Source organism: Manis javanica, chromosome 1 (genome assembly GCF_040802235.1).
Source record: "Manis javanica isolate MJ-LG chromosome 1, MJ_LKY, whole genome shotgun sequence".
NCBI classification, from domain to species: domain Eukaryota; kingdom Metazoa; phylum Chordata; class Mammalia; order Pholidota; family Manidae; genus Manis; species Manis javanica.
This window is the reverse complement of record NC_133156.1, coordinates 41,312,281-41,337,103: the sequence shown is the minus strand read 5'-3', so window position 1 is coordinate 41,337,103 and position 24,823 is coordinate 41,312,281. Positions and strand designations below refer to the sequence as shown.

The window sequence follows — 24,823 nt, the reverse complement described above, 5'->3', positions numbered from 1 at the left end:
AGCCGGCACTCCATCCCCAGTCCACCAAGTGTGGGAAACAAGGGCCTGCTATTGCCGGGTCTGCTTTTCCAAGAGAAACTCCAAAACCAAAGGTGGGGGGGGAACCTCTGGAATTTTAAATGGTTGGCAACATTTTTTTTTAATATCATCCATTCCCTTCCCCAAAAAGAAAATCCACAGGCAATCGTTTGCAATCTGTTATTTTGATTCCAAAACTCAAGCTATTATTTCCTAGCTCTTCATGTCTTTGGCCTATCAGTAAACTTCTGAGCTTTACTGTCCTCATCTGAAAAACAGGGTGACAAATATGAAATACAATGCTTGTTAAATACATAAAACAATTCCCAACACAGGATAAACAACTTTTTCCTAAAGGTGGAAAGCGGACCTTACTACCAGTAAATCATTTGCTGTGATCTTCAAAGAATCTAACTGAAGATCCTAGGAAGGTAGAGTTCTCAGGAGATTTAGAGCCTTTCAAATTCTGATTACTAAATACTGAGTTTTAAAGTCATTGGAAACTCAATAGAATCAGCAATAAAGAATGCCTAGCAATAGATTCTTAATGAGCTGGAAGTGGTTCTTCTAATTAAGAGATCTAGTAACTGTCACTAGTTAATGGCCACAAAAAAAGCCATGAAGTGCACATTGAGGGGTATGTGTTTGAAGAAAAACAGTGCAGCTTCTAAAATAAGCTGTTAAAACCAACCAAAGGTTTTTAAGGTAAGTTACTCAAATCAGACAAACTTCTATCATCAGATTATAGACTCTGTTAAAATATTTCCACTACCGTTCATACTGTTTTAAGAAAATGCCAAAGAATACTAACCACAATATTAGGAAGAGACTCTTAAAGAATTGCTTTATTAATTTAAAACATACAAACTACAGAGTGCTAAGAAATTTAAATATCTAAGTCATAGCAAACAGGTGGCAATTCAACATCCAGAGTTGACAGAATGCTCGGAGATGACAACGGATCTAGAAAACAGAAATTTCTTTTTCAGTATATGCGAATTCTTGAGTCTTTGTCCAGCTCAATACAGACATCAGTTGTCACTTTTCATCATAAATTCTTGTTTTTCTCTTTGTCTACTCATCCCTACCCCCTCCCCATCTGTGCACAAGTGCACACACACATTTACTTCTTGGGATGTGGCTGTAGTCTCAGAATCAAACTTACTATGAAATAAATCTTATAAGTACCTAAAACTCTGTTGTTCTTCTAGGCTCAAGAGCCAATATCACTAATGTATAAAATAGTATTTTTTTTTATACATTATAAAATGTATAAGTTATAAAATAGTATTTTATCCCATCAGATCAAATAGAAAATATACTGATGATGGCTTCTAATCACCAGTTTGAACCAAGACCTCAAGTCTTCTGCAATAGGAAGGTCTCGTCATACTATGCTATTAAACATGTGTCTTGTATTTACATTGATCCTGTATTAGCTTTGGATCTAACTTGGAATTCTCACTGAAGCAAGTTTATTACACTTCAACTTATAACCTAAGAAGCTATATGCTAAATCTTGTGCTGATCTAAGACTGTCCAGACTTAATTTTGCCCAGGCATTTGGGGCTAAAAACCAATATTAATTGAGAGCAGTTTTCATTATCTTAAAACTTTATCCCCAAAGTTGGAAGAACAGAAATTACTTGTAGGCCAACCTTATGCACAACTCTGTCCCCACGGTAATGGAAGCATTAGGACAAGCTGTTTGCAGCTCTTCTAGAAGGGCCCTTGTTCACTTACTAGACTCCCACGGTAGAGAGGGCATCTTCAGAGGTGAAGGGGGGCCCAGGTGCAGCAGCTTTTCAATTTCCTGCTCCTCGTCAAGGATCATAAGAGGCACTCCATTCAAGGGTAGGTGTGCAATCTGGTGCTCTTCAGGCAGGTCAAAACTCTCAAAATCTGCCACAAAGAGAAAGCACTTCGTCAGGACAGTGGTTCTCAGGGAAGTCAGTGTACCCCTGGGGGTCTGAGACCCTTTCAGCAGGTCCATGAGATCAAACTATTTTCACAATAATACCTTTTCCCACTGTTTTAACATTTGCAATGATGGTACAAAAGCAATGGTGGATAAAGTTGCTGTGCCTTAGCATAAATCAAGGCAGTGGCAATAAACTATATTTACTAGTCACTATATTCTTCACTACCATTTTGCTTACAGTAAAAAAATTCCTGTTTCACATGATACTTCTTTAGCATATGCAGTAAAAAGTATTAATTTTTCCTTGAGAATGTGTCTTGTGAGTATTCTGTGCAACAAAATAAGCAGCTCATAAAGTTCCTGCTGCATGCTGCAGTACCTCAAGAAGAAAGATGTGAGCAATCATTTGATTTGCAGCTAAAATAGCGGCCCTCTTCCCACACCATTTAGTTGAAAGACAAACTGTGGTTATTCAGACTCAAGTGTTTGTCACACATTTTCTCAGAGGAATGAAAGAAGTCTATCACTTCAAGGAAAACAGTCTTTGCTGCCAATGATAAAATACACAATTTCAAAAAGAAAAAAAAACCTAGAATTTTGGAAAACTTCTCTGCAATCAGTAGCTTTCTAAATACTTTTCAACTGAGATCAATGGTGACTAATGAATGGCTTTTGATATTGCATTTGAAACACTTGAACATTCATATGACCTAATTTTCCAGTAAGCCAGTATTTCTAAATGATTATGAATGATAAATTCAAGGATAAAAGACATATTCAAATTGCAAAGCAGACAACAAAAATGAATTTCATTGTCAGAGTACAAAATGTTCCTTGACAGGATTTCAGATTCCACACTGAGACTTTAAGTTCAGAAACAGCCACTTGTTGAGTTTAGTGTAGTGTCAAAGAAAACTATCCATACTTAAGTGAAGATTAAAATGCTTTTCCCTTTCCTTACCACATCTGGCATGAGGCCAGGTTTTCTTCATATCCTTCAAAACAGATGTAACAGATAGAATACCAATCAGATAAGAATCCAGCTGTTTTAATGTTAAGCCAAATTAAGCAAATTTTCAAAAATATAAAGCCATGCTATTCTTGTTACTAAATTTTGTTTTGGAAAGGTATTTTATCTTTAAAAAAAGTTACTTACATTAGTGTGATGTAAATAATTTTTAAATTAATGTGATGTAACTGATTTTTTTAACTTCCCTATTTTAATTTTAATACAGAAAACAGAAACAACACACACACAAAAGTTCTTTGGAGTCTTCACTAATTTTTGAGAGTGTAAAAGTCCTAAAACAAACTTGAGAACCACTGTGTTAGGTAACATTCCTTAAAATCCAAGTGCCTTACTTCTTAGGAATTATTTAAAACAACTGATTTCATTAAAAAATAAAAACAAAATAAATAAAACTGATTTTCTTGACAGTAACAAAAGAAGGATTTAAATATTGAGTTTTCCTCTTTTCAAGGAGGTTAAGCATTTTCACAAAAGTGAAGAACAAAGATGGAGGGAGAACCATCATTTTCTGAAGTGTTAAAGTTCTCTAAAGCCTAAATACTAGGAATTAGTCTGCTCTTTTTCAAGCCTGGAAAAGGTCAAAAAGGAATTGAGTGATACAGTAGCTACTTAATTAAAAACCACTGAATTATAAAGGAAACCATAAACAAACAAAAGGCTCCAGAAGAAAGAAATCTGAAACGTAACAAAGCTAATTTCCTTTATCCACAAAAAAGCTCTTAATGAGGGAAAAAAAGAAAAAACAGTTAAGAAAATCACATTATCAAAGGAAAACAGAGACAAACAGGAAGTTAAAAGGAAAATTACAAATGGCCAAAAATCATGTATGTTTACACACACCCCAATTTTAAACAATGAGACATGCATTGCTTTTCTGATAGTTTTAAAACATTAGCAGAAAATATAGGCGAAACTGCCATCCTCATCCTGCAGGTGGGTTCAGTAATTTGTCATTTTCAAGGGCAACTTGGCAATATCTCTTTCCTCAAACACACTGTAGTCCTCCTTCTGGTCAATATGTATAAACCTACCTCATTTTCCTTAATGGCTGAATGATAATCACTAGCAATGGTTGCATTACATTTCATCAAAACTTAATCACACATGCTTTGGGACTCAGCCATCCTTCTTTAAAGTTTATTCTCCAGATAAACTCACAAACTTACAACATAATTGAGAATACTAACTGCAGGACTGTTTAGAATATACAAAAGCCAGAAACCTGCACGTATAGTAGACAGACTAAATACACTTTGGATAAAAGGGAAAAAAATCCAGCTCAGAAATCCCTAAGGTTTTGGGCAAACTGTCCCCACCTTTACCTGCATGGTCCTTCACTCTTTGAGTTTCCCATAACTACTCCAGTCCTTTACACCTCAGGATCTTTGCAAATACTTTTATGCCTTATGCCTCCCCATCTTCACCTAACTATCTCTTTATATCCTTCAAGACTTCACTTCCTGTCACTTCTTGAGAGAAAGCTTCCCTGCTCTTCCAGGGTAGGTTCAGTTCACACTAACAGTCCCTATTTACCTCCTTGCTCACACTCACAAAGATTTGTTCAGTGTTTGACTTCCCCTCCAAATTGTGGGCTCCCTCAAGGTCGGGCTTACCTTGTTAACCAAGGCATCCAGGCCTAACAGTGAGTATATTAAATATGGTTATATTAAAGCTTGAAAACCTGGTTCTACAATCTGAAAATATTTCAGATCCATGTAGCAGGTTGAGGGAGGAACAAAATACGTTCTCACTAGCTATGCAGATTTTTCAGGCATTGTTCAACTTGACATAGAGCCCACTTTCTAAGAGGCTTGCTAGGAAGACTATCCACTTTAGACTTCTTCAATGTTAGTGAACATATCTTATCTCCCCTAGGCAGTAAGCTTTTGAGGTCAGGAACAATGTTCTCCACACCTTTGTTCCAATTCCCCTTCTGATCTAACATGATACCTTATATAAAAATCCACTAACAAATATATTCATTCAAACCAACCCAGATTCAGACAGTCTAATTATAGATTTGGGTCATATGTCATATTCATATCTGTATCAAGTTATAGGTAAACTGGATTCTAAGAGAAACTCAAGGTTAAAGCATTTTTATAGCACCAACAGATACTACCAAACCAAGATTTAATACCAAGAGATACTACCTAAAGGATTGAAGGGAAAGAATTTTTCTATTTCTGGATAGGTGTCCTCTGAGGCAGGAACAGAATCTTTTGCTTTAACAGTCTTCTCAGCCACCTAAAACAAACCAAGAAAACAGGAATTAGAGTGAAAGCCTTGTCAACTGACTAGTACAAGAGATTGTAGAGCTTCTTCAAGACATGTAACTGCTTCACCACATTTTAAGTTTTTCAATTTCATGCTGACTAAAAACCATAATCCTCAGTCCTCATAATTACATACAAACATAATTCAGCAAGCAATTCTAGTTGCATGGCTCGAAAGTTAAGTCTGAAATTTAAGTATTAGCACCTGTCAGGCTAAATTATCAAGAATGCAGAGCAGAGTTAATTCAGAGCTAATCAACTCAATCACTCAACACAGGAGAAAATAGGCATGAGTCACCCAGAATGGAAGCTAATCCCAAAAGCCACTTTTCGCTTTTGGAAGTGTGATTTTCCATTTGTGTTCCCAGCAGTGTTACCTTAATTATTTGCTTAGTTAATGTTAAAAACAACTTTGTATTGCTCAAATACACACACTGAGTAAGAGAGTCAACAAAAAACAGGGACTTTAGAAGCCCACCATGGTAATTCCCTGCTCTGGAACTGGCAGGTAGGCAGTACACATCAGTGGTAGGCCAAAACGGAAGCCTGCATATTCCTGATTTAAACTTACATCACATGTGGCTACCAAGAGGCAATCTCTATGGCAGGGTTTCCAACACATCAGTTCTATGTCACATTTAATATCTGCCATTTCCTTGAAATACTTGCATTTAACATTTCTCTTTTTTAAATTTTTTAAAAAGACATCTGTGGGGAAGTTGGGATTCCTATGGCCAGGATCCTCACTGAACTTAAACCACCTGATGATGTAACTGGCCTGTTGCTAGGCTACCGCTTCCACACCTGTAGGCAATAAGCTATTATTGCGCTTTATAGAGAGCTGGCCCAGTGCTCTGGGCAGAGGCAGAGACGCTAGTACTTGGCCTACCGTGGGAGAACAAGCCGGGTAATAAACCCTTTCACCACAAGAACGTTTTACTGTTATTTTCTTTGGTCACACTGAATCCATAGTAAACTTGCCCAGGGCTGAAACCCACTGGCAAGACAACATCCTTGTCTTAAAACACACAAATCTGTTTAATGTAAAGTACTAGTTGTTTTTTCCAATACGATTAAACAAAATTATTCAAATGAATCATTAATCCACATACTGGAGTAATCTTTCACAGCAAAATCCCCTGTCGGTGATGCACTGGCGTGCAGCTCATGCATACACACATATATGTCAACATACTAGCAAATTATCACCTAACAAGCTGGTGCTGGCTTTAGGAGGCCAGAATGGCAGCCCCTGAGCTAGTAACAATGTGACCTTTAGCCAACTACCCTCCTTCTCAGCACTTCATGTATCTGTAAATACACACTACCAATCAATCTGCCTCAACATTAGCTAAGGGCAGGTGAGGCAAAAATATTCACCAGTTGCTTCTGAATTCCCATCTGGCGGCACAGAGCAAGTACACAAAGACAGTATGATTCTCTTCTGCTAACCTAACATTTGCTAGCCTGTATGTCCTTCTACACCCAGGGAAGAAAGTCAGGTAGGATGCCAAGAAGCATTTTAAAGAGTAAAAAGAGCTCAAGTATTTAAACAGTGTCTTTACAGCTAACACCTACCTTTTTGGCAGAGAAGGTTGTCTGCTTCTGTTTGAAGGGCCCATTAGTCTTTACCGACTTTTCTGTAGCTCTGTTGACAGTTCCCAAAGCCTTTCTGGCCGTTTTTGGTAAAGCTGGTGGAGCATCAAACATTTTGCCAACACACGGTGTTGAAACCTGTGATCTCCCATCTAAAGCTTTTATTGCTAAAGAGAAAGTCTTACCATAAGATTATACAGGCAGTAAACATCTGTGCAACTTGAAAGTTACATAACCTTGGCCTCTCATCCCCAAATTCAACTGCACTTTTCATAACGGCATGGCCCTGTGCACAACAGTACTCCAGTTCATACCGTCTTGCATAATCTGAGTAAGGTATTAAACATAAGAGGGAAACCTATAGCAAGCACGTTGCAAGAGAAGTATTCGGTAAACTTGACTCCAACTGACCAAGTGCACTAAATGCTTCCCTCAGCTCCAGGCCACACCCCCAGTGGGTTCACAGTACCTGTGTATCTGATTGCAGCCTGTATACTTACATGACCCAGACCCCAGTTTCCCGTCCTTAAGAGCCACACGGGTGCCTGGTTCTCCATTTTCCTTATCAATAAAGATCAGAGTAGCCATTCTGGATTAGCTAGGGATGTGAAATAAGTATTAGACGCAGGGGTTGGGGAAGACGAGAGAAGCTAAAATGTAACACAGACCAAAAATCTATCCTGGGCACCTCCCGCAAAAACAAGTGCTAAGCAGAGGGAGAAGCCCCATCTTGAGTCAACAGGCACTTAATCGAGCTCTTAACTCTTGCAGTTTGCGTCAGAGGTTCTAAATTCCAGAGGAGTTGGCCGTTTGCGTGTGGTACAGGCCCTGGTACTCATCAAAACCGAACCACCAGGGCTGCGGACTCGGTCCGAGGCCGCGTCTCAGCACTATATGCGACCCCGAACCCCAGACGCCGGTCCTCAGCCCCTGCCTCCTCTTTCCTCGCCAGACGCGGCTCGCCCAACCGTTCGTGGTCTCTCCGCTCACCCACGATGGGATGGTCGGACCAAACTCACCCCAGGCCCAGCCTCGAGCGGTCGCGCCAGATTCCGCGTTTAAATCACAACTCACGCCCCTATTGGTTCACCCGCCCAGAAGGCGGGACCGGGAGGAGGCTCCCAGAAGAATCAATGGGAGGAACTTAAGCTCCCTGAGCCCCCCACCCCCGAAAGCTTTTTCCCAGGAAGTTTACAGCTCGTTACCAGGAAAGAAGAAGAAGAAAAAAAAAAAGAAAGCCAACTGACATTTTGATCGTGGACTTTCAGGTCTTTTAAACCTGCTCCCCACAGAGATAGAAGGGGAGTGGATATGGTCTCCAATTCCAAGAAACAAATTATGATGACGACGATGATATCAAGATACTCTGGTTGGTTTATTTTTTTCTGGAGACACTTGAGTGGCCAAAATGTTCTTACATGAAAAGGACAGTGAAGTTCAAAAAGTCAACGCGGGGTGGCAACAGACTATTTTCCTGAAGTCTTTAACTAATCAGCTATCCTCTAGAGAATAAACAGATCAGATCAAATTTTTCTTAAAATGCAGCACTGGAGGAAGGTATTGTAGTCATCCGGAAAATGAGGAAAAATGGATACATAATAGTTCTATTGCAATTAGAAATACCAGAAAAATACTTCTTTAGTCAGGTGGGGAAAACAACCCATACTGAGTCAAAAGAACGCTAGCAGGTCAGAATTAATATTTAATAAGAAATACAAATACAGAGAGATCAAACAGCAGTGTGTGAGTCATTCTGCTGTGCTTGTGATTAAGAACGAACTGATTATTCCCTAATTGCAGGACTACCCTCAACATTTTATGCTAAGATGCTGTCTTCTATAGCATCATGAATCTGGCTTAGAAACAAAATGATGAACCTAATGAACACATAATCCAGGCTGCCTTTATTCTATCATTCAATAAGGACTTACTTCAAACTTCTAACATCCCAACAATATATTCATCTAAGCTGCATGTAAGGCCTAATGATAGAGGGCAGAAGGGCTAACAAGAGAAGATTAGATAAATAATAAAGATAAAGAAAAGGAATTCCAATTTCAAGTTATCAGGAGAAATTATGCTTGAAAAAGTTGATGCTCTTTTCCAATTGTATAGTAACTGGAAATATACTGAATAAATACAAGGTAAAAGTAAATTCAAAAGACCAAGGTTAACCTGTGCCATAGAAACTGTACTTCCCACAGGTCACCAGGAACACTTTAACCTGCAGGTAAATTAAGAGAGAGGAGTTGAGCCTACATTACTTTTTCACACTGCACCTTGAATAGACATGGTTCTCAATATACACGAGTTCATTGACCTTCTTCCCTGGTATTTAGAACCAAAATTGATTAATTCATTCAACAGATATTTATTGAATGCTTATTAAATACTAGAAACTGTGCCAGACATCAAGAAGATCCTCACTCAAGGTGAAGAGAACAAAAAAATGCATACATTACTGACCTTTCCCCATCCTTTTCCATTCCCTCTTCTCCCCTTATTTTCTCTTTATCTCCTCCTAAATGTCTCAGCTCCCTATTACATCATCAGCACACAAAAGTGCTCACTTTGAAACCAAATCTCTACACCACCACCAAGTGCGGATTCTCTATCTCCTGAGGTCTTTGGTTGCAAGGTTTCTATCTCTCTTAGATAAGTCTTCCCCTTAAAACAGGAAGCAGTGTGTCTCCAAAAGTCCTGCGATAACTATAAAATGCCATGGTAACTCCCTCTTAGTGACCAAGTGTTTTTCTAACCAATGATACACCAGACTCACTTTGCTATTCCCAACTATTACTGCGTTACCCAATTGCTAAACCACCCTCACCTCATTAACAGGACCTAAATCCTAATCAATCCCAGTCTATCCTAATCCCGATTTACAAATAGGAACCCATCCAGAACTGATCCCTACTTACCTTGACCCTCTTCAGAATCCTCCAGAGGGCACCTAAACCTTACAAACGATTCTCCCCTCTTGCTCAACACTGTATGTGATTCTTCTGGGAGATGGGCTCCCTGGCTTGTGCCTGGTGGTTTTAACTAAATAGGCCTCAACACTTCCAAACAAATTTCAGAAACTGTTATAAAGAGATAAAAACACGGTGTGGGTGATTCATAGAGTACTCGCTTTCAGGCTATTTGCATTCTTTCATCGATTGCCCTGTAAAAATTGGCAATGTATGTTCCTAAATTCTGACACTGCGAATTCTTAGTAAGAAAAATATTAGGTTATATATTATGATGGGTTCTCCTTTTGGGGCAAAGATGTTAGCTGCCTTCACTTTCACATTTGAGAGGAATACATGTTATTTTAAAAAATAAAACATGACCAAAACAGATAACTATAGAAAAAAAAATCACAGGAAATCTAACTAAAATTACTGCTCATTTTCCAGTATTTTATTTCATATGATTACTTTAAGAGGAGGGTTGGGATGTCACTGATACGATTGTTTTCCCCAAATGGAACTCGTTTTATAGCATTTTTTTTTCCTAAGGATAAAATTAAAAATCAGTTCAGGGAGAGGTGTCACAATTACCAAAAGTGCACCTGGTATTCCTTTCATACCGATTTTCTACAACTGTAAATTATTTGAATCATTTTAGTGTTACTTGGTCTAACGGAAACTCGAGAGAAGTTTGTGTTTACCAAGTCCGTGTTACACAGGATCTGGGTTCTAATACTAATTTTAATTGCTTTTTTAACTTAATGCGTCACGAACTTACCCATTCATTTCATAGTGCTTTAGCGAGGCTTAAGCTGTTGTCTGTTCTCCGTTCTTTTTTTTTTTTTTTAACGTTCTAAAACGCGATTCTAAAAGAAAGAGTTCAAAAGTAGCCTCCGAAAACAAGCCGCCGAAATTTAAGCCCTCTCACTGATGCAGCGTTAACAGCTCAAGACCTCGCGAGACCAACGTCACGGGCACCTGGCAACCCAGAGATTTGTTAGTGCGCATGTGTTGATCGTCCGGAAGGTGCCGCAGTGGCTACCGGGAAAGGGAGGAAAGCCAGGAAGTAAACATTGACTGACTGACTTTGTTTTTGCCGGGTGGTTTTGGGGTCAGCAGCAGTGGGACTCGGTGAGGAACTATTGTGAGTTTGACGGGACGCGGGGGACGAGCAGGAGGTCTGGAAAATCCTGGAAAGTAGGCTGAAGCTCCTAATTCTTAGATATATCCTCACGGAGGTGATGAACACTACGTTGAGAGGGGAACGGGGACCGGGGACGGGGAAGGAAGCCGTCGTTCTAGGCCTCAGACACAGGGCTTGTATCCAGCTAGACAAGGACTGTGCCTTCAGTGGCCTTTAGAGTAAAGATCGTAAGATGATTGGAGTTGCACCGCCTAATATGATAGCTCTTTACTACTTGTGCCTTTTAAGTATTTGAATATGGCTTGTCAGAATAAGTGTAAAATTTGTATCATATTGTAAAGACTTAGTTAATTGTGTTATTAGGATGTACTTTTGATGGCTTTACTGATGAATTCGTGAAGTCCTCGTTTATGTTAATATGTTTTTCCCCTTCATTGAGGAGTCCATATAACCATGTCGGCAGCAGCTGTGGAAGCAGGTAATGCCGTCCCTCTGTCGGGGTCCAAAGAAATGAGTTTAGAGGAACCAAAGAAGATGACCAGAGAAGACTGGAGAAAGAAGAAGGAGCTGGAAGAACAGCGAAAGCTGGGTAATGCTCCTGCAGAAGTTGATGAAGAAGGAAAGTAAGTACTTCAATTTTTTGTATGGTCTGTTCATTGACAATTCAAATTGATGTGTGCTTAGCTTATCAGCCTCTCATCCCTCGCTTTAACAGCAAGTTGTCTTTACCATTTATATGATTTTTCTACTAATTATTTATCAGACTCGTGTGTAAGATTTAGTAATCCAAAATATTGAAGGGCTGAGAATTGACCGGTGGTTACCATGGGGGAGGGGTTGGGGTAAGTGAGTGAAATAGGTTAAGAGAATTAAGAGGCACAAAATCTCAATCATAATACAAACTAGTCACGGAATGAAAGTACAGCATAGAGAATATAGCCAGTTCTGTAACATCTTTCTATGTTGACAGTAACTACACTAGTTGGGGTGAGCATTTAACTGTTGAATCACTATGTTGTATACTTGAAACCAATATAATATTGTATATCAGCTATACATCAGTAAAAAAAATAACAAAAAAATCCTTGAAGGGCTTATCATTACAAGCAGCATCAATAGCAGTAATATATTCAACCCTTCCCACTCCCTGGCCCACTCTACAAAAGTGACTACTTTTCACTCTTTCTATTTTGAGTTTTTCTGGTTGGTAGCCTCCACATCTCTAAATAATTTTTTTTTAATATTTAATTTTTTTAATAGTTTAATCAACTCTAGACAGTATTAGTTAACTTCTTGCTCATAGAAGATTTATCTCACTAACACACATCCCTGTCTTCTTTCATCTCTCCTCCCCCTTCAGTTACGTCACTCTTCTTAGTTTCTATGTTGGGGGTTTTTTCATTCCAATATAAATTACTTTATTTTTTATTGTGATTCTGTTACAGAGATAGCAAGCATATTCTCTTTCCCCTGTCCCACTGCAATGCCTCTGTTTCTAAATTCTGTGTAGACTACATTTGTAATTGTAATATACATTATTTTCAAACTTTATTCTTAAAAACCATTTTTTTTTAATTACAGAGACATCAACCCTCATATTCCTCAGTATATTTCTTCAGTGCCATGGTATATCGATCCATCAAAAAGACCTACTTTAAAGCACCAGAGACCACAACCAGAGAAACAAAAGCAGTACAGTTCATCTGGCGAATGGTACAAGAGAGGTGTAAAAGAGGTATGTAGGCAACCTATGTATATCTTTGTGGAAATGGAGATTTTATTTTAAAAACTTAATGTAAGAACCTTTACTGTAATACTATATAAAGTAGAAAACAGATTATATAATCTTTTATCTGGTATTAATATTCACAATACATATATTTAGGTTGTGTTTTGTTTTTAATAAATTTTATGGTGCTGAAGTCTTCAAACTTTTCATATCTATAAAAGTGTAGAGACTCAATTGGTTTTCCTCTTAATGAGTGAATCATTTCACTAGACAATATAGTAATGAGACCCAAAGTTATTTCTAACTTATTAAGATAAATTAAACATTTTCTTTGTTTTTTCTTTATATCCATTTATAGAATTCTGTAACAACCAAATATCGCAAAGGAGCTTGTGAAAACTGTGGGGCCATGACACACAAAAAGAAGGACTGCTTTGAGGTAAGTTCAACTTTGAGAATTTTAGAAACTGTTGTCAGAGAGTCTCTTTCTTTTTTTCCTTGTCAGAGAGTTTAATTCTGTTTTTCTAAAATTGCCTAAATTCTGTTAGAAGTTAAATAAAAATTAATTTGACTGAAATTAGGACCATCAAAATTTTCTGCTGTAAGACTAACTGATAATTAAATAGATCACAAAGTCCCACACTTACTGTGTAAATGTTATATGAAATTTTCCTCTGGGTTATAGTTAGATACTTAGGAAAAGATTAATCTTACTCTATTTCCCAGAGACCTAGGCGAGTTGGAGCAAAATTTACAGGTACTAATATAGCTGCAGATGAACATTTCCAGCCTCAGCTGATGTTTGACTATGATGGGAAGAGGGATCGGTGGAATGGCTACAATCCAGAAGAACACATGAAAATTGTTGAAGAATATGCCAAAGTTGATTTGGTGAGCAAAATCCCTGGCTTTCCTACACTACTTAAAGAAAGTACATTTTTCTGTATCACTAACTTAGCAATTCTGTTTTTTGAGTCTTCAAGCAGTATAAAAATGGTTGCATTTTTATTACAGTAGTAGAAGTAAGCCTGATGGAATAGTAAAAATAAACAGTGTGCTAGCCCTGTTTGAAAGTTTCTTTATACTTGATTCTTGTATTGTCCTATACTCCTCGACTGAGAGGACAGAAAATATTAAAAACATGAGAACAGATTAGTATTAAAGCTTTTGGCTTCTTGAGGTTATAACTCTTGGCCTCCACACTATTTCTTGCCCATGGGCCTATTTTACAATTGTGTCACATAGCATTTGAGAGTAGTGGATAGTGAATAGGATTATGCATTTCAGAAAATTGAATTTTATTTTAATTCAATCTCAGTTTTTAACTCACCCCCTATCCTTGAAAACCATAGTCATACTGCCTTTTTTTTTTTAAGTAGAGTTAACACTAAAAACATCATGAGATTTCCCATCATTTGAATTCCATCTGTTCTTGAGCAATGAAATATATGGATATGCTGGGCCTCCCTGGCAAGAGTCAGTCACTTGGAATGTGACACTGGGCTTGTGTGCTGCAGTTTATCACTTGGTGTTATCTGGCTCCATTTGCAGTAATGCCTGGTTCAGACAGGAGTTTGTAGTTCCTGTTCTTTAGAGACCCATACGTCTATAGAGTTACAAGAAATCTCAAGAGATGACCTTATCTAATGACCTTTTCTAAAAACAATAAACTGACTCATTTTAAATACATAAACTAAATGTTCATTTGAATATCATAAGTAAATTTTCAAATGTTTCTTTCCTTGTCAGGCAAAACGAACACTGAAAGCCCAGAAACTCCAAGAAGAATTAGCCTCAGGAAAATTAGTGGAACAGGCTGTAAGTAATAAAAATTATCGATAAAAAAATTTCAAACTCTTAGTAAACAACAATGGAAATTGAAATAAGAATTCATTTTTTCTCTCTCTACTTAGAAAAGATTTGAAGGGAAAAACAAAACTGGCACTTTTATACCATTCATAGGAATATAAATTGGTTCAGTCGTTTTAGAAAGAATATTACCATAAAATATTTATATACTTTTTCTGGAATTGAATTTGTAGATCCATCCACCCTACAGAATTTTCTAGTAATCTGAAAAGTCATTGTGCAAAAGATATTCATGATAGCACTTTTTACAATAGCAAGAAATTGAAATATCTTAAACATTCAGGAATAGGGAATTGGTGAATTAAATTATCCTGTGTCTGCATGATCAAATGTTGCATAGCTTTTACAATGGCTTTTATCAAGACTTTGTAACAACATCAGATAACACATTTTAATAACACATGAAAAAATATTATTATTACATAGGAAAAAAGACCAGAATGCCAGTTCTCATTTAATGTAGAAGTAATTAGTTTTTCTTTGTATTCTATTCTTTTTAGTATTTTCCACAGTATTTCAAATGAATGTGCAATCATTTTAGAGTTGGGTAAAACATTTTTCATAGTAAAAGATGTATTGCAGCCAATTTTTTTCCTTTTAAATTCATGTCAGCATAATACTTAACATATACTGTGCTTATTAAAGTTGTAAAGTTTTCTTTATAACAAATTCATGACAAAAAAAATAATTTGGAGTTCAAATTCCTAAAAGGGACTCTTAGCAAGGATGAATTGCAAATATAAGTAAGTAAGTAATGACCAAGGAAGTAGTCACTGAGGCCACCTATCAGGCAGGTTAACAGCACAAGATAGCAGGTAGATGTTAATATCCAGCTTTGCCCCTGGCTATTTAAGTGTTCCTAGAAAAATTAATTTGCCTCACTGAGCCTCAGTTTATCATCTTTTAGAGATAACAACACCCACCCCCCAAGAAGGGTTAGTATACATATTACACAGTAAAAACTTGTCAGTTGGCACTAATTATTGGGATTACTGTTAATTATTGCCAATTTTAGAAAACAGAGAAGAGCCCATTTTTCTTTTTCTCATATAGTCTTTTTTATTTGCTGTAAAATAGCGTAATTTATTTCCCTAGTAATTATACTTAACTGTATCTAGGGGACTGATGGTTTTTGCCCACTTGGATACTTGGATATTAAGATAAACCACATATAGTAGAGCAGTCTCTGCTATAGAGATTTAGCTGAATATATAGCGAAATAAATGCCTTTTTTTGAACTAGCAACTTGTGAGAACTCCAAAACAACTTTTTAAAAAAGTTCTGATTTTGAAAGTAACACATACTCAGTGAAAAAAAATTTAAAAAGTTATAGAGAAATTAAATACTGACTGTTAATTATTAACATTTTGATGTAGGCTTTTCCAGGTCCCACTCCACGCCCCACATGTATCTATATATGTGTAATTATAATACATGTTGTTACATGGTATCATTGGTACATACTTGGTTATCACCTACTCTTTCAATTAAATAATATATAGCACAATGAGGACTTGTTTTCTGTGTCATTAAATATAGACTTATTTATTTTTATAAAATTCACATGGTTCAAAACTCAAAACAGTTAAAAGTTATCCCTCCCTCTCTCCATCCTCCGAATCTTTAAACCTCATCCCCTCATAACCTTTCTTATTTTTCTTGTAAATCCTGTTCAGTTTCTTATGTAAATATAAATAAATAAATAATGTTAGTCCCATCTTTTCTTTCCCTTCCTTTTTTTCAACAAAAAGAATGTAGCAAATTATACATGTATTTTTACATCTTGTGTAGAATCACTGTTAATGGTCATTGAGTGCTCATTGAGTGTAGTAATGTTTATAACCTTTATCTGTTAATTTGATTTTTTCCCATGTTTTTGATATTATATACAACACTGTAAATCACATTCTTGTACACAACCTCTTTATATAACTGACATATTATATCCTTAGGATAAATTCCTTAAAGTATAATTGTTGATGCAGTGAATATGTATATTTAAAATTTTGATGACATATCACTTAGCTGCCATTCAGAAAGGCTATACAAATTTATACTGCCACCAGTATGCTATATATATGTATATATTCCAACACACACACACACACACACACACATTTCCACATCTCCCCACTAATGCTTTAAGGTATTTTTTTTTAACCTTTGAAGTCTTTTTAAAGGGACATAAATACTACTTGCTATAAGGGTTTTGTGGAAAATCCTAATCAACTCCTAAAGAAGAAAGAGTGTCTTTATGATAAGAATTTCAGACTCTCCTTAAGTCATAATATGGTGTCACTTGAGTAGATTTCTTCATGGCCTAGATTTTACAAAGGTTGTTTTGGCTCTAAAGATATTATGATTACAGTAACATTTTCTTCTTGGATTTGATAGAAAACTATAGTGAGGTTTAATGAAAATGGCATGTCTAAAGGTTAATGCACAGCAAAGAAGATTTATTGGGGATGTTGGTAATCCTAAACTTCCTATTGCTTTTATGTGATTATAATCCTATATCATTAAAAGTTCTCTAGAAATTTTCTGACTTTGTAGACAGTGTAATAAAATTAGCTATCCACAATGACATACTTGTTTTCAGAACTTATATGCTTATTACAAGTGAGAAGTATGAGAATTTGTCAAGTTAGGTCTAACTTACATTATTTTAACTATGTATTTAAAGTATTATATAATCAGTGGATTCAGTGGAATAAAATTATAAATTCATTTCCTTCTTTCATAATGCAGAATTCTCCAAAACACCAGTGGGGAGAAGAGGAACCAAATTCCCAGACGGTAATAAATATTTGCCCTATCTAGGTATACATTAAAATTTTTTATTTTTGATAGCTAATATTAATAATAATAGCTTTAAAGAACACAATAAAAGTTTGATTGAAAAGAAAGCAAGAACTAGATGCTCCTCTTTTATAATTTTCTTTTCCATCTCCCCCTTCCGTCTTTCAGGAAAAAGATCATAATAGCGAAGATGAGGATGAAGATAAATATGCAGATGATATTGACATGCCTGGACAGAACTTTGACTCTAAGAGACGAATTACTGTCCGGAATCTCAGGATTCGAGAAGATATTGCAAAAGTATGCCTTACCAATATAATATACACATTCAAAAAATATTTTTCTCCCCAGCCTAAATTTTATCTGCTCTTCTGGTATCTGAGCAGTATGTAGGTAAGAATCATTCATTCCATTATGTATCACTCTGGTGTTTTTCTTCATCTTTACCCCAGAAATACATATACGCATCTAGTTAATCATGGTTAACTCCTCCTACTAGTCTGCTGAGATCTTTGTTGATAGAAGGAAACATTAATACAGTCTTAAAACATTTTTCTCTTCTAGTATTTGCGGAATTTAGATCCAAATTCTGCTTACTATGACCCCAAGACGAGAGCAATGAGGGAAAATCCCTATGCCAATGCAGGAAAGAATCCAGATGAGTAAGTATCAGGTTAAATGTACACATTTAAGTTGGGGTGGAGGGGAGTTTTTAATTGAAAAATTGAATCTGAATTAGAATGAACATCATCTATGGTTGGGTGAGAAAAGAATTAACTTTCTTTAAAGAAATGGGTCTCAGCAACAATTTGTTTTTTAAATTTTTTATTTACAGAGTGAGCTATGCGGGAGATAACTTTGTTAGATACACAGGAGATACCATTTCAATGGCTCAGACACAGTGTAAGTGTTTGCTCTTTTATATAAAATACAAATTTTTTTATAACAGCTCATAAGAAATTTGGCATATTTTTAAAGCTTGTTTTCAAGAAGCATGCAATAAATGTAGCTGGCAACTCATTAAGATGTTTAAAATTACTCCAGTGTTTGCTTGGGAAGCCTATGACAAGGGATCTGAAGTGCATCTGCAGGCTGATCCTACAAAACTAGAGCTGTTGTATAAGTCTTTCAAAGTCAAAAAAGAAGACTTCAAAGAACAGCAGAAAGAAAGCATCCTGGAAAAGGTAATTTTGACCAAAATGCTAAAAAATGTTTCTTAAAGAGAAATTACCAGTTAGTAAACGTTTGAATACATTTGGAATACAATACGCAGAATCCCTTTTAATTAATCAAGGGTAGTCCTTTCCTTCCATTGACTTAATCAGTTGGTATGCTGTATCAGTATAGCTGTTATCAGTGAGCATTTGCAGCAAAACAAACCATCTCAAAACTTAGTAGTTTAAAATAAACATTTGTGGTTTCTCACAATTCTGTATGTCAACTGGGTCTCCTGGTCTGGGCCTGCCCATCTGAGGCTGGATGATCTAAGACAGCCTCACTCTGGTTTCTAACAGTTAGCAGGTTAATTGTCCTAAGAGACAGCTCATCTCTGCCCCACCTGTGCCCTCATCTCTGACAGGGTAGTCCAGCTTCCTTACATGGCATTCTCAGGATACCAGACACTAGTAATAGAGTGTATGCCCCAGTGCACAAGTGCTTCCCAGTTCCTGGGCCTTTGCTTGTATCACATTTGCCAGTTTCCTTTAGGAGCAAGTAACTTGACCAGGCCCAGATTCAAGGGGTGGAGAAACAGACCATCTTTTGAGGGGGGAGCAGCAAAGTCATGTGGCAAATGAGTATGCATACAAGAATAAGAGAAATTTATGGCCATTTTGTAATCTCTCACACACAATAGATGATTAGTAATTGAGGCATCTTATATTTGCCTGTGAAAATTGGATGACTTTTTTTTCCACTTGCTTTGTATAGCAAAGCCCATAAAGAATATTCCTTTATTTTTGCTGTAAATCTTTGCTGTAAAATATATTTAATAATGTTCAATATCCTTTTAGTACGGTGGCCAGGAACACTTGGATGCCCCTCCAGCTGAATTGCTGTTAGCTCAGACTGAAGACTATGTGGAATACTCAAGACATGGGACAGTCATCAAAGGGCAGGAGCGGGCTGTTGCCTGCTCCAAGTATGAGGAGGATGTGAAGATCCACAACCACACAGTATGTGTTAAACTAGAACAGTTTGTGTCCTTGTTAGCATTTTGCTCTGTTTTTTATTTCAATTCATTAGTGAATTGTGCTTTCTTTTTAACATTTTGATTTTGTTTCATGAAATTTTTCCAAAAGTAGGAAAAATATGAAAAAATACTATTGCATTCTTCCATATGCTCACCACCTAGTTTCAAAAAATGTTTACATGTTGCCACATACCCCTGTCTAAATGTGTGTGCACATACACGTACTAATACATACTTTTTATTCATACGTTCTAAGTTTTGAAAATTACAGATGTTGTGACGTTTTACCCATGGACACTATACCATGTATCTCCTAAAATTAAGGATATTCTCCTGTGTAACATCATTACCATTATCTCACTTTAGAAAATTGTCCCTCCTTAATATCATATAATCTCTAGTCCTTAGTCACATTTTCCAAAGTATACCCCAAAAGGCCTTTATATATGTGTTTGTTTTTTGTTCAAAGTCAGAATCCAATCAGAGTTTTTGATTCTTACTCAGTTGTTGTCTCATTTTCCTAGAGTATCTCTCCCCTTTTTCATGACAGTGACTCTTAACAGCTCAAACGAACTATCTTATAAACTGTCTGATATTCTGTATTTGACTGGTTCCTAGTAATATCATATAACTTATTCCTATGCCTTACATTTCTGTTATTCTGGAGTCAGGTCTAAAATTTTGATTAGCTATAAGTGAAGTATTTTGACAAGAACACTTCATAGGTGATGCAGTGTATTTCATATTCCATCGCATCATAAAGCATCTAATGTCACTGGCTGTATTCATGCAGTACCCACACTGCAGTTGTCTCTCTAAGTTAGAGGTAAAAAACCTAACTACCTTCAGGAGCCAGGCCACTAATCATACATGAGTGAAGTGAGCCAGGCAGATTGTACCAACTAAAGAACACAAACCCTGTCTAAAAGGGGCATTCACTGTCACTAAAAAGCAACAGCCAGTTCTTGCCAAATGGGAATGTGGGCCTAGAGTTTGTCAGAAAATTAATTTTTCAAGACAAGTCAGATATTTTCAATTTTTTTATAGGTTTTTAGGAATAGAATGTAAGACCATTATAATTTAATGCCTGCTTCTCCTACTTGAGATCTGGCCATCCTTTCTCTGTCAACTAGCTCTGGAATCCCTGTGCTACCCATACCAACAGAATTTGAGTCCCTAGTTTGGGTTTTTGGGGTTTTTTTTTTTAAGTAACAATTTTTTCTTTATGCAGCATATCTGGGGATCTTACTGGAAGGAAGGCCGATGGGGATACAAATGTTGTCACTCTTTTTTCAAGTATTCCTATTGTACTGGAGATTCTGGGAAGGAGATTGATGTAAGTAATTGTCCTCTAGTTCTTATGAGTATAAAACAAAGCTAAAAGTAAATATCTGTGTGAAACATATCTCTCTAGCTTTTTCTTAGTTGATTAGTAACTATGATACTCAAGTCAAATTACATATATTTTCCCACAGAATTCAGAGGAATGTGTTATAAATGATATAACTGGAGAGGAGTCTGTGAAAAAACCTCAAACTCTAATGGAGGTATGTCTGTAATCATCTGAATTTTTTAGCTCTGGAGGGAGGACTTTAAATTGTACACTAGAGCTTTGTTTTTATATTAATACTCAATTCAATCCTTCCTGTCAGATGCATCAGGAAAAACTAAAAGAGGAGAAAAAGAAAAAGAAGAAAAAGAAGAAGCATAGAAAGAGCAGTTCAGATAGTGATGAAGAAGAAAAGAAACATGAAAAATTGAAAAAGGTACTTAGTGAAGTTTAAATAGTAAAAGTGACAACAGAATTCTCTATTTGTAAGGACCCTTGGGAAATAGTCTATCTCCAAGCTCTTTTTTAAAATGAGGAAATGATCCCCAAATCTGGGTAATTTGCTCAAGTAACCTTGTTTCAGGTCTGGAATGTAAATGGAGATTTTGTGTCTCAGTATTGCCTCCTTCTTGGAATGTTTGATAAATATCACTAATGCATAGAAGAAATGTGCTTTGTAAAGCTATTATTTTAGAGTTACTGATGTGTTGCCCAGAAAGAATTTCATTCTAGCTCTTTAATTTTTAAGTTTCAGCAAGTCCTTGGGGAAAGTCAGAATTGCAGTCTCCACCAAAATTAAGTGGCAGGCTTCTGTCAGTAAAGTGAACCTCATTGAATTTTTGTTAATTAAATAAAATTTCTTTAGCACTGAAAATGTCATAGAATGTTTTGTATTCTATGAAAATATCATGAGCAAAATAGTAAGTAGTTCCATGAGGGCTAACCCCCAAGCTCTTTCAGGCAATCTAGGTTTTTGATGTGGCAATTCATATCCAGTGGGGTCTTTTGGAGCTCTGCCACTTGAACAAAGGAGATTCGATGCAGAACTGTGATACGTTTTTCCTCTCACTATAGGCACTAAATGCAGAGGAAGCCCGCCTTCTTCATGTCAAGGAGATTATGCAGATTGATGAGAGGAAGCGGCCTTACAATAGCATGTATGAAACTCGGGAACCCACTGAAGAAGAGATGGAGGCCTATAGAATGAAACGTCAAAGACCAGATGACCCAATGGCCTCCTTTCTTGGACAGTAGTGACTAGTCATTGGCAGTAACCAAGACAGACACAGCAAAATGTTTTTCATCTTCCTGATGATTCTTAATGGAACAGTCCATGTCTATGCCTCTTGCTGCCTGACTTTAATAAAGCTTCCAGAAGTCTCATGGTAAAATAATTTCTTTCCTAATGAAGAAACAAAGAAGAAAAACAAAGAGGAGGTACATTAAGTGCAGGTTAAGATTTTTATTTCCAGTTTTATATTAGTGATGTGTAAAGAGGCCTTGACTCTCTACCTAGCAAGAATGTCTTCTACTCAGCATTTATTAAGTCTCAGGTTTTATCTCCTCACTTTTTATGGCCCTTTTATCTAGTGTTCGCACACATTTTAAAGGCAGATGAGTTATTCTTTCTCAAACCCAGGGCTTCATTTTCTAAATTACTGCTAACTATAATTAGAGTTACTTGATAATCATTTGTTTTTGTCTTCTGAGATTTTCCTAGTCTGAAGCTAAAAAAAATTATTCTATCTTGGGCTTTTGGTTACTGAAAGAAAATCTGTAGAATATGTAAATAACTTTATCCCCCATGTCAATCTGTATAGTGATAATCCTGTTTTACACTTGATTATAAAATACTGGTATTTAAAATATTTCCTTGTACCTTACCACCCAGAACTAAATGGGTTAAACACCTTTGAATGGAAAAATAACTATTTTGGTATCCTTGAGTCACTGTCAGTTGATCAGTGCTAGGTCTTTTACCATTCTGGACATGAGCCTTTAGACACAGAAATGCTTTCCTTTATCATACAGGACATACTTTGTAATGTTATTTGTTGTTTTAATTATGGTTGCCTTTATGTAACAATCATGAATATTAGATTCTAAAGGATTGTAGAAAATCTGTTTTATCTCCTCTTTATAGCCAGTAGGTATTGCTTTGTAAAATTTGCAAAAAGCAAAATCTGATGTCAAAGGTTTCTTTAAAGAATTACAAGGACAGTTTGTAGGGCTTTTGGTAACTGAGATTGCCACGATCCCCAGGCCTCTAAGAATGCCGTGAAGATAATACTTATAGTGAGAGTGGGATCATTGAAAAGATCCTGTTTAAAACCGTAGCGTAAGTATACTGACTTTTAACAGCTTACTGGCTTTGCTGGGCTACCAAGCACACTAGAATTCTGTATTGTTAGCATCTCAAAAATAGTGCTGATGGGAGAGTAGTTGAATCAGATTGTCAGGTACTATGGTGCACATGGTGTCTAGACTCACATATGAAATTGAGGTAGCAATGCAAGCTAATTCTTACCTACTTTAATAATGTCAAAAATTTGTTTTCATATTCCTACCTTAACATAGGTTCAGCATAAAGTCTGACATTGGTGTCTATTTTGTATTTTATTTATCTTTTGTTAATAAAGATACATAATTGAGAATACGTAACTGTGAGTAGCTGATAGCATTATTTCAAATATTTGTCAGAAAAGTGGTTTATAGTACTGGCAGAGGGAGTTAATTTCATGAGCTTCAATTAGAAAATTTAAGGATCCTTTAACTCAAAAAACATGTCTCCTGACTTTTCTGAGTCTCTACTCTCTTCTGTGAAACCTAATTTACTCCAATTCTAGGGCAAACTCTAGAAGAATACCTAAAATCATATCTTATCACTTTCATTTTGAAAGAAAAAAAACATCTCAAAGGATACTCAAGATATTAGCTTTGATTTTGTTATCTCAATCAAAAATAGCTGCCTTTTTGAGTTCTGGAACTATGTGCTTTAATTTATTATTATGTTATCTCTGCAAAACAATGGGGTGAGTAATTGATGATATCTACTATTTTGCAATAAGCACATGGGCTTTCTGAGTCCAGGTAGCTTGCTCAAGTCCTAACAGTTAAGTGTCAGGGCCAGAACATAAAGCCAAGTATCTCTGACTGTAAAGCCTATACCTTTCTTTAGTATTTAAAGCCCTGGTTTCCGGATCAGGAAGGCTGGTCTTCTGCAATTTCTTCCATTGATAGAAACCTTAAGCAGGGGCTCAATCTTTATGAGGTTCACTCAAAACACCTGAAAATAAAACCTCTCTCCCTCTTTCTTTGACATTATCCCCTTCCACGGCCTTGTGGAATGCTTCTAACAAGATTGACTATACAAAAATGAATAAATTGTTCTTAAGTTTGTAATAATTCTGGAATAAAATCCCCCCAAAATAGAAAAGAGGTCTCTATTTGGGTTTCTTTCAACAGTGTTTGCTCGTTTTTATTTTGGGTTTTTTCCTCTAAAATCTGTAATGTGGGTTTAAGATCCTGTTGTTAAAAAGTTTTAAATAAAATCTTCTCTAAGATGGATGATTCTTAAATTTGTTTGCATGTTCTAATATATGGAAAGTGGGGTAACGCGCAGGGGAAGAGGACACAGATTGTAGCTGCTCACTGTATCTTACTGGAATTTACAGCCTGTCCCTTTGCCTGAAATGTTTAATTACACTTCCTTCTGTCGTTTCTCATTGATTCCACATAGAAAATGGTAATTACTTGAGCATTACAATCCCCAAGCTCAAAGCCTGACACAATATAAAATTTTATTTCCAGCTCTGACGGGATTGTGTGGACTTTACAACGCTTTCCATTTCTTAGATTCTGCGACTCATCCTTTATGGCACACAATAAGCAAAAAATTCCCAGCTCCACGTACACAATTTTAAAAAATAGGGAGAGCCAGCGCGCATGCTCCTTACCAAACCACCG

At 36.4% G+C, this 24,823-nt stretch overlaps 2 protein-coding genes across 12 annotated transcripts; one reads left to right on the top strand and one right to left on the bottom strand.

Moving 5' to 3' along the window:
* Positions 1–845: 845 nt before the first annotated feature.
* Positions 846–10,757, bottom strand: PTTG1 (PTTG1 regulator of sister chromatid separation, securin). Of its 6 annotated transcripts, none has more exons than XM_017669391.3 (7): positions 10,574–10,757; positions 9,763–9,924; positions 7,342–7,439; positions 6,824–6,936; positions 5,123–5,216; positions 1,762–1,920; positions 846–981 (listed from the first exon to the last, which is right to left on the bottom strand). In XM_017669391.3, the coding sequence occupies exons 3-7, from the start codon at positions 7,427–7,429 to the stop codon at positions 905–907; spliced, it is 531 nt and encodes a 176-aa protein (XP_017524880.1). In that variant the 5' UTR covers positions 7,430–7,439; positions 9,763–9,924; positions 10,574–10,757; the 3' UTR covers positions 846–904. The 6 variants fall into 6 exon arrangements, with proteins under 6 accessions (XP_017524880.1, XP_017524876.1, XP_036881083.1 ...); XM_017669387.3 differs by having other exon boundaries at positions 6,824–7,008; positions 10,574–10,755; XM_037025188.2 differs by lacking the exons at positions 9,763–9,924; positions 10,574–10,757 and adding an exon at positions 7,861–8,019.
* Positions 10,758–10,789: 32 nt separating this feature from the next.
* SLU7 (SLU7 homolog, splicing factor) lies at positions 10,790–24,422 on the top strand. Of its 6 annotated transcripts, none has more exons than XM_017669397.3 (16): positions 10,790–10,926; positions 11,379–11,562; positions 12,521–12,674; positions 13,027–13,107; positions 13,395–13,559; positions 14,418–14,486; positions 17,286–17,333; positions 17,505–17,636; positions 17,901–17,998; positions 18,172–18,239; positions 18,381–18,520; positions 19,349–19,510; positions 20,759–20,863; positions 21,003–21,074; positions 21,180–21,293; positions 21,932–24,422. In XM_017669397.3, the coding sequence occupies exons 2-16, from the start codon at positions 11,393–11,395 to the stop codon at positions 22,109–22,111; spliced, it is 1,758 nt and encodes a 585-aa protein (XP_017524886.1). In that variant the 5' UTR covers positions 10,790–10,926; positions 11,379–11,392; the 3' UTR covers positions 22,112–24,422. The 6 variants fall into 6 exon arrangements, with proteins under 6 accessions (XP_017524886.1, XP_017524885.1, XP_017524889.1 ...); XM_017669396.3 differs by having other exon boundaries at positions 10,799–10,939; XM_017669400.3 differs by having other exon boundaries at positions 10,827–10,926; positions 11,382–11,562.
* The last annotated feature ends 401 nt before the right edge of the window (positions 24,423–24,823 follow it).